This window comes from Otolemur garnettii, unplaced genomic scaffold (assembly GCF_000181295.1).
Source record: "Otolemur garnettii isolate 467f Iridium unplaced genomic scaffold, OtoGar3 scaffold00152, whole genome shotgun sequence".
Classification (NCBI taxonomy): Eukaryota; Metazoa; Chordata; class Mammalia; order Primates; family Galagidae; genus Otolemur; species Otolemur garnettii.
The window spans coordinates 4,216,224-4,225,569 of NW_003852547.1; the positions used below are offsets into that span (position 1 = coordinate 4,216,224).

The 9,346-nt window shown below is 54.0% G+C and overlaps 1 protein-coding gene and 1 pseudogene across 2 annotated transcripts in view; both read left to right on the plus strand.

Moving 5' to 3' along the window:
* Positions 1 to 4,574, plus strand: part of DHX34 (DExH-box helicase 34) — a 30,074-nt gene extending 25,500 nt beyond the window's left edge. The window contains exons 14-18 of the mRNA XM_003799553.3: positions 323 to 429; positions 812 to 1,099; positions 1,877 to 2,053; positions 2,268 to 2,406; positions 2,896 to 4,574. Coding sequence (XP_003799601.1) covers positions 323 to 429; positions 812 to 1,099; positions 1,877 to 2,053; positions 2,268 to 2,406; positions 2,896 to 3,029 — 845 coding nt within the window. The 3' untranslated portion in view covers positions 3,030 to 4,574. The remainder of the gene's footprint in view (positions 1 to 322; positions 430 to 811; positions 1,100 to 1,876; positions 2,054 to 2,267; positions 2,407 to 2,895) is intronic.
* A 2,651-nt stretch (positions 4,575 to 7,225) lies between these two features.
* Positions 7,226 to 8,204, plus strand: LOC100942758 (annotated as a pseudogene). The gene has a single exon (XR_002775676.1). The product of XR_002775676.1 is annotated as a small nuclear ribonucleoprotein-associated protein B pseudogene (transcript).
* The last annotated feature ends 1,142 nt before the right edge of the window (positions 8,205 to 9,346 follow it).

The following is a 9,346-nucleotide window of genomic DNA, read 5'->3' on the forward strand; positions in this document are numbered from 1 at the left end:
GGTTTTTTTTTTTTTTTAGTAGAAATGGGGTCTTACTTTGCTCAGGCTGGTCTTGAACTCCTGAGCTCAGGTGACCCAGGCTTCAGCCTCCCAGATTGCTAGGTTTACAGGCAAACAGTGATTTCTTCATGTCACGAAACAGTCCAATTCATACTCGTTATGGCAAAGTATTGGAGAATAATCTGCAGACATTTTACTGTTACTTGCATGAGCACATCTCTACAGTTGTATAAACTGACTAGGTGGGACAGGCAGCCCCCCGGACAGATGTCTGTGGGGTGAGGGCTGGAGTGGGCCTGAACTGTCCTCCTCACCCTTTCAGAGGACAAGGACAAGATGAGCAGCAAGCACCAGCTCCTCACCTTTGTCTCCCTGCTGGAGACCAACAAACCATACCTGGTGAACTGTGTCCGCATCCCCGCCCTCCAGGTGGGTGTTGGTAGCTGCTGGGTTGCTGGGCTGGGGGCACTGGGGCTGGGCCTGGAGGAGCTGCCTTCTGCCCAGACTGGCTGAAGAAACCAGTCCAGGACCTTTGCTGTGGTGCTGTCTTTTTCCTTCATGGATTTGTTCAACAGTTCCTTGCTGAGTGCCTGCTGTGGACCAGGCACTGTTCCAGGCACTGAGGATGCAGTAGGGAACTGGGCGGTGTGCCCTACCCCTGCCTTCCTGGGGCTCCCAGGCAGGGAGGATAGTTGATAGCAGTAAATGCAGTGGAGTGCTGAGTGATTCATGAACACAGCCACACGAGGCCTCTCTGAGGTGGCATCCTGCCCCCCGCCCCCCCGCCCTGTCTCCTGCCCCTGTCTTCCAGTCCCTCTTGCTGTTTAGCCGGTCCCTGGATACCAATGGTGACTGCTCCCGCCTGGTGGCCGATGGCTGGCTAGAGCTGCAGCTGGCAGATAGTGAGAGTGCCGTGCGGCTCCTGGCAGCTTCCCTGAGGCTCCGTGAGCGCTGGGAAAGTGCTTTGGACCGGCAACTGGCTCATCAGGCCCAGCGGCAGCGGAAGCTAGAGGAGGAGGAAGAGAATGAGACTCTGCCCATCAGCCCCAAGGAGGTGGCAGCTCTGAGCAGGGACCTGCTGCAGTTTATGGCATCCAAGGTACCTGCCACCAGGGGTGCCTGTGGCCAGAGGGAGTGTCCACCACAGAGCTTAGGATTCAGAGGGCCTGGTTTCCATTTCACTCAGTGTGGGCAAATTTGGGGGGGGTTAAGCCACAGAGGTTAAATAAAGTCCCTCGGCTTATTAGGGGTAGAGCTAGGATTTGATTCTGGGAACCTGGTTGCAGAGGCCACCCTATTAACCACTGCCTGTATTACTCATTCAGCAGATGTTTATTAAGCACTGTCTGCATGCACGGGTGATACCCACAATTAATAGGGCATGCAGGGTGTGAGAGGGAAGCCATAGATGTCTATTTGTGAGGACAGAGGGCAAGAATGGGACAGAGCAGACTTGAAACAAACTACCTCCTTAGGTGTGGAGTCAGGAATTGCTACTGATTCTTCTTATGGGGGTGGAGGGAGAAGGATGCAATCCTGGCTGACTTCCTGGAGTAGAAGGGCTTGAGAACAAGGATAGGAACCCAGCAAGCCAGGGAGAGGAGGAGAAAGGGCAAGGTGGCCAGACTTAAAGGCCAGGTCCAAGGTCTTGGTGTGGTCCTACCTGTGACAGGGAGCTGAGGCAGGGTCTGGAAAGGGCAGTTGAGATAGGGGATGGGACCTCAGGGCATGTTTTAGACAAGCCTTGGGTCATGAGTGTGTGAAGCCAAGTTGTGATTATCTTATGACTGAAAAGTCCAAGGCATGGCTTCAGGCACCAGCTGGATCTGGTGGCATCTCCCACAGCTGTCTCCTTCTATGTCCTATCTGTTTTCAGGTGCCCTACAGCCTTAGGCGGCTCACAGGGCTTGAAACCCAGAACCTCTATGTGGGACCCCAGACCATCACAGCTGCCCCCAATCTCCCAGGTCTCTTTGGCAGCTCCACGCTGTCCCCCCACCCCACCAAGGGGGGCTACACAGTCACTGACTTCCTCACCTACAACTGCCTCACGGTAAGCATGGACCCCATCTTGGCCTCCTTTACCCTTCTGCCCTAAATATGGGATTTTAGGAAGCCTTCACTTCTGAACCCACCAACTGCATTCTACCTCACTCCAGGGATGTGGTTTTCAAATGGGGTCTGCAGCCATGAGGGCTCCTGGGAAGGGTCTCAGGTTGGTAGTTGGGGGGCAGTGAGGGCCAAGCCCTGACACCCACCTGCTGCAGAGTGACACGGACCTGTACAGTGACTGCCTGCGCACCTTCTGGACCTGCCCCCACTGCGGCCTGCACATGCCCTTTACGCCCCTGGAACGCATCACTCACGAGAACACCTGCCCCAAGGCCCTGCAGGACGGGCCCCCAGGCAAGGACAGGGCTGTGGGGAACCTGGACCACCTCTGTCTGTCCAGCTGTCTGTCTATCCATGGTTGTTTTCTGTGCATCTGGACCCCTGCTGGACACTCTGAGGACTGATGACCTACCTCAACCCTCTGGCCCCGGCTGATGCCACACACATGCCTGTCACAAAGAGCCCAGTATAGGAAGGACCTGGAGTGCCACCTTTTCCTGTGTTTCTGTCTTTGGCCTCTCTCTGTCACTGTCTCTGTTTCTGTTTCTCTGTGTCTCTCTGTGGCTATGTCTCTTGTTCTTTTAGTCTTTGTCTCTCATTGACAGAGCCAAAGAATGAAGACTGGCCTATGTGTGCACGTTAATCAAGGAAGGCTTCTGGGAGGAGGGAAAGCTATGGTTCCCAAGGCTAGAAGAGAAACTGAACACACAAATGCCCAGGATTGGGGTCAGGGGAAGCATGGAGTGGCATGCTCCTCATGGCCTCCCCTTTTCCCTTCCTTAGGGACTGAGGAAGATGCCTCTGAGCCCCTCCAGAAGGCATCTGCCCTGCAGAGGCCCTACCACTGCGAGCACTGCCAAAAGGACTTTCTCTTTACACCCACGGAGGTGCTACGGCACCGAAAGCAGCATTTGTGAGCAGGCTGGGAGCCTGCCAGGGGTGGGAGCATCGGCCCACAAGCCTGCATGTCCTCCAGCTCAGGCCTAGGGCCAGGACTCCTGCCTGAACTCTCAGCCTAGGCTCAGTGCTGTGATCTGGTCCCAGCCCAGAGGAAGGGAGTGTGGACATATAAATAATGCCTTTTCTAGGGACTCAGGATGCAGCAGCTGCCCTCTGCTAGTCCTCCCAGGTCTGGCACTCATCTCTCCTCCTGCATGTGCCAGCTCAGGGGTCCTAGGTTGGCACTAACAGGGACTTCCCACTGACCCAGGTGCAGGATTTTAGCAGTCCTTGGCAGCTACTTTCTCCTGAGTCTGTCCTCACAGTCTCTGCTTCCCCTTGACCTAGGGAGACCTCAACCACCTGGGTTGCTTTGAGATTTGGGCAGGTGCTAATGTTCACATGGGACCACAGGCTGCCCTGTGAGACCCCCGGGGGATCCCATGGGCTGTTCTCAGATATGCGTGCTAGACTCCAGCGCCACGCCTCCCCCCGCCCTGCCCTTCTCTGCTTCACCCCCTACACTCACCTGCAGGCCCCACCCTGCCCTGCCACGCCTCCCCTGCAGTCACCTCCTGGTGAGCTCATCCAGGCCCACAGTCTCTCCCTAGGCCTGGCTGCTCCCCTGAGCCTCAGCTCCCGTGTCCAGCTGCCTCCTGGATACTGACATTTGCAGTCTAACAAGAGTCTAAGCCCATTGCTGGTTCTAGTTTCCTGTTCTTCCCTGGGACATCCTCATCTTAGCCTAATGCTTTTTAACTGATGTACCATCCAATTGGTCATGTATTATTCGTTATTTTCTATCTAAGATAGAGCTTATGAGACCCAAAATGCTAGGCATCTCTGCCATGCTCAGTCAACTGAGTCAGGCCTGAGTCCTTAACATCCTCCTGACGCTTGCCTCTCAGCATATTGGCACTCTGAGTCATTGGCTCCACCTTCATACTCATCCATAATTGAACCTCTCAGCCCTTCGTCTCATGGCCCTACCATTAGTCACTGCCATCCCACACCGGACCACAGCAGCTCTGCCTCACCTGTCTCCCTGCTTCTATCATCTGTTTTCCATATAGGTCACCTGTACAGGTACTGGGAATGGGACTTCAAAACGTAGGGAGGGGACAGACGTCCACCTAAAACACTCCTTCTAATCCACCTGAGGGATAAAGCACAAAAACACTACTACCCTTCTCTGCTCAGAATTTCTCCAGGATAATCAAATATTATTCAGCAATAAAAGAAACAAAGCGGTGACCCATGCCATCGTGTGGGTGAAGCTGCAGCACCTGGTGCTAAGAGGTGGAACTGGCATAGAGGAAGAGCTTGGGCTCTGGTCATAGGCTGGAGACGCTCAGAACTGGGAGATAGAAATGCGACTGGCAGTTACCAGGGGCTTGAGAGGAAGGTCATTGTGGGGCACAGCATTTATTTTTAGGGTCCTGAAAATGTTATAGGATTAATTAGTTGGGTGCACAACTCTGCAAATATACTAAGTGTACTAATTGTACACTTAAGTGGGTGAATTTTACAGTATGAATCAGAACTCAATAAAGCTGTCACTTAAAAAAAAAAAATCATGGCTCCCCAGCGCCCCCTGGTGGGAGGTTGATTGCCTTCCCCATGAGCCCTGGGGGATCAGCCACAGCTGGGCCCCTGTTTTTGCCCACTTCAGGACCTATGCGCCTTCTATCCCCAACTGAAGAGCTTCTCCCCTGACCCAGCCACCCCACACCTGTTCGTCCTTCAGGTCTTAACTCCAACCTTAGTCTGCTGGGAAGCCTAGCCTGGCCCCTTGCACATCCCCTCCCGGGGGACCTGAGAGTGAGTTCCTGGAATTCAGGGCTGGGTGCCCCATGCAGAGGGAGAGACGCTGTCATGGACACGTGCAGGGAGACTTCTATGGCCGAACAGACTCCCAGCTGTAGTGGTGGGCCACACAAGGTGGTCCCCAGGAGCATCCTCTGTTTCCACCATAGCAGGACACTGTGATGGGGATTCCACCAGTGCTGAGAGGTCTGTCCCACAGTGCCTTCCAGAACTGGGATAGCTTCAGAGACCCTTTGGGCCCACTGTGAGTTACACCTGAGCTAAAACTCCACCCCTCACACAAACCCACAGCCCCCTGCTCTCTGCCCTTAGGGTCACAGTGCCTTTCTAGTCTCCTGGGGCTCGTGTTAGCTCAGAGCCAGTGTCCAACGGTCCCCCAAAGAGACCCAGTGCACAGTCACCCTGTAATCGGTGGTGGGTCCTATTGGGGAAGCCCAGGAGAAAGGCAAACAGTATAAATTTTCTGTAGTATACTGTGTGCTTTCTTGGAGGGGTTCTGGGCCATAAACTGGCTCAAATCTGGGCACCAACTGAGGGCCAGGACTCTGTTTTTGTGAATCAAAAGGGTTTTTTTTTTTTTGCTTGCCTGATGTGGACATCCCACATACACAGATCAAGAAAGAACTCAGTAGTGGCCCATTGCTACCTGCCTAGGAACACGTGATAGTTTCTAGGCCACTGTGATGGCTGTGTTTTCACTGCTGTCTCATGGCACTGCACACACATTGTCTTTGGCAATTAAGTTGGGTCACTTGGCTCCAGCCACCCTGGGATCCAGCTATCTCCACTGGGTTTAGATTTCTGGTTCAGTGGCAGCACCTTCCATAGTCAGTTCCTGCTTAGCAGAGAAGAGCAATCTCAGAGCCACAACAATGCTGTGGACACCTGCAAGGTGGCCCCAATGGTGAATTCCTGCTTTGTGGCACAATCCCAATCAGGCACACATAGTGACACCCAGAGTCTCAAAGTCATGGACTCGGAGTCACACAGGAGACATGCCACCTGTACGTGACAGCCTGTTCTCAGAGACACAGCCACACACATTCAGGAATGGGACACCCTGGCAGTGGCTCCAGCCACACTGATATCCTTCCACACACCACTGTATTCCAGTCCACAGCCCCAGCAGACATGCACTGGCAGCCACACACCAACTTCCAGGCCCTACCCACCCCTCAGACCCAGCTGGGTCCTCCCACGACTAGGGCCCCCTTCTGCTCAGTGAAGCCCACCCACTGCGCAGGCTGCCCCGGAACCAGCCCCGGTGTTGGTTCCTCCTGCCAGGAAGTGGGGGAGGTATTTTAGTGACAATTAACCTCCTGCCCAATTTCCCTCTTTTCCATGGCACATTCAATTGGTTTAATTAGAGAATTAGAGAGGATTAAGTGAGAGGCATTTCCAGTCTCTGGGAGGTGGGGGATGTGACAAAGGGACCTGCTCCTCCCTCACCCCTCATTGTCTCAGCCCCAAAGACCCTTCTCCTGTGCCAGGCAGGGGTTGGAATTCAACTGCCTCCCCCTGAAGCAGACCTCAGGCCTTCGCCTGGCCCTACCCCCTCGCCCTTAACTCTCCCCTCACCTGCCTTCAAAGGAGGGGGATAGAAGTCCTTTCTGCAGCCTACCCTTCATCTTTCCCACTTTGCTCCTGGAGTGTGTGAAGAGAAAGAAACACTCATCATAGTCACAAAAACAACATCACACCCAGAAACCAGTTCGTGTTAGGCTTTCTTAAAAACATAGAATCTTTGAGAATCCTATTTTTAAAACAAGAGCTATAAGCAGAGTGGTTAGCTCACGAGGCCTGGAGCCAGGCTGCCTGGGTTCAAATAGAGCTCCACTCTCTCCAGCTGTGTGACCTTAGGTAAGTGACTTCCCCTCTCTGGGCCTCAGTTTCCCCATCTGCGAAATAGGGACAGAGATGAGACCTACCTCCCAGACTTTGTGAGGGTTAATGGGTTCCCAGGGATGAAGCTGTAAGGGCCAGCAATGACTGAAGTGTCCAGTGAATTCATAAAAGTGGCAGCCCACACTCCTATCCCATACCTGCTCTTTCTGTGACATTTGTCACCTTCTGAGATTAAATAGTGTACTTATTTGTTAGAGCCATTGTTGATCTCTGAGCCTGGACATTGGCTCCCCAAGGCAGGGCTCTTCGACTTGCTCCCTGACATCCCAGAAGAGGGACAGGCAGAGAGTGTGGACCTGGGAAACACCTGTTACATGAATAAGTAAAGTTTGAGCCTCAGAATGATTGAGTCTACTCTCTGCCTGTTTCCAAGGCACCAGCTGCTCTGCTGTTTCAGGTTTGATGGAGAAAGACAAGCATCTGAGAGCCATCAGAACCGCCACCATGACTGTGGGCAAGAGCAGCAAGATGCTGCAGCACATCGACAACAGGATGAGGTGCATCCTGCAAGATGGCCGGATCTTCATCGGCACCTTCAAGGCTTTCGACAAGCATATGAATTTTATCCTTTGTGACCATGATGAGTTCAGAAAAATCAAGCCTAAGAACTCCAAACAAGCAGAGAGGGAAGAGAAGCGAGTCCTTGGCCTGGTGCTTCTATGAGGGGAGAACCTGGTCTCAGTGACAGTAGAGGGACCACCTCCTAAAGATACTGGTATTGCCCGAGTGCCACTTGCTGGAGCTGCTGGAGGTCCAGGGATTGGCAGGGCCGCTGGCTGAGGAATCCCAGCTGGGGTTCCCATGCCCTAGGCTCCTGCAGGACTTGCTGGTCCAGTCCATGGGGTTGGTGGGCCATCCCAGCAGGTGATGACCCCACTAGGAAGAGGTACTGTGGCCGCTGCTGCAGCTGCTGCCACAGCTAGTATTGCAGGGGCCCCAACCCAGTACCTCCCTGGCCGTGGGGGTCCTCCCCCACCTATGGGCCGAGGGGCACCGCTCCAGGCATGATGGGCCCGCCTCCTGGCATGAGGCCTCCTATGGGTCCCCCAATGGGGATTCCCCCTGGATGAGGGACTCTGATGGGCATGCCCCCTCCAGGGATGCGCCTCTTCCCCCAGGCATGCGAGGCCTTCTTTGAACCTTGGCCACAGAGTTATGGAAGTAGCTCCACAGAGGCATGGGCTCGATTCCTCAGGGCCACATTACCACAGACCTGTTTGTTTGTTATGCTGTTGTTCCAGGAGTCTCACCGGATTGTCTGGTTTCCCTTACAGGGCCCCCTCCCCCGGGAATGTGCCCACCAAGGCCCTAGACTCATCTTGGCCCTCCTCAGCTCCCTGCCTGTTTCCCGTAAGGCTGTACATAGTCCTTTTATTTCCTGGTGGCCTATGAAACTGGTTTATAATAAACTCGTAAGAATATTAAAAAAAAGAAAAAAAAACAAAGAAAGACAAGCATCTGCCCTGCTTGTGGGCTGAGACTTAAACCAATGATGAAACTGCCAAACAAGTGACCAAGAGAATTGCAGGGAGGGTGATTAAAGGGACAAGAAATGGGACAAGAATGTGACTGGTGACTGTGGTGGGTGCTTTGGTTCGGCCATTCCTGCTTCTCTGTGGAGGTGACCTATGAGCCGGGTAAGGTAGCCCAGGCAAAGGGGAGAGAGGCCCAGGAGAGGGACCAGGCTGGTCACTTTCCACAAGGGAGTGTCTACACCTAAGAGACTTAGAATCTGTAGTGGGCCTCTCGATGTCTTCATGGGGACGTAACAGCAGCCTGCAGCGTTTGATGCTCACTGGAGGGATGTTGGATCTGAGCCCATCAGGTCTGGGCTATGGCCTCTATGGGCAGCTTGTCTTGGAGTCTAGTGCCCAGAGGGGACATGAAATACCCACTGAACAGACAAGTGGATGAATAAAGGACCCCCGGGTGTGGGGGCTGGGTATCCTTGCTTGGGCCACCAGGACTCTGTCAGCCACACGCGTGTGTTTCCCAGCACAGCTCTGCATTTCAAGAATTGCCTGGGTCACTGTCTGTGTTTGGTGTGGTATAGCTGCTGTGTGCTATGTGTATCTTTGCACCCATGTGTCTGTGTGTGGCTCTGTGTCTATTTCTCCACCTGGGGCCCATCAGAAGGGACTCTGGGTATCCAGGAACACATTTTTCATGGTATCTCCAATGCTCAGCATGGCACACCGTGTGAGTCTTTGAACACAGAGCAAATGTGAATGGGCCTGGGGGTGCCTGAGAGGCTGGTCAGAGGCTGGCTGAGGAGGGAGCGGGAAGGGGTTCAGACAGCAGAGGGGCTGGGGGGCGGTGAGACAGGATGCAGGCTCCTGCTGCAAGGGAGGGACTCCATCTGAACACCGAGGAAGGGAGCGGGGGACCCTGCAGATGTGGGCTGGGGGCACAGACTGAAACAGAAAGACCTAGAAACACAGAGGGAGAGAACAGGAGCAGAGGGAGATGCCTCAATCCCACTTTTGTGCGCTCTCTTGGGGTAAGAGGAGAGCAGCCCAGAAGGATGGAGGCCCAATGGACTCAGGCCAGCTTCTAAGCCTCA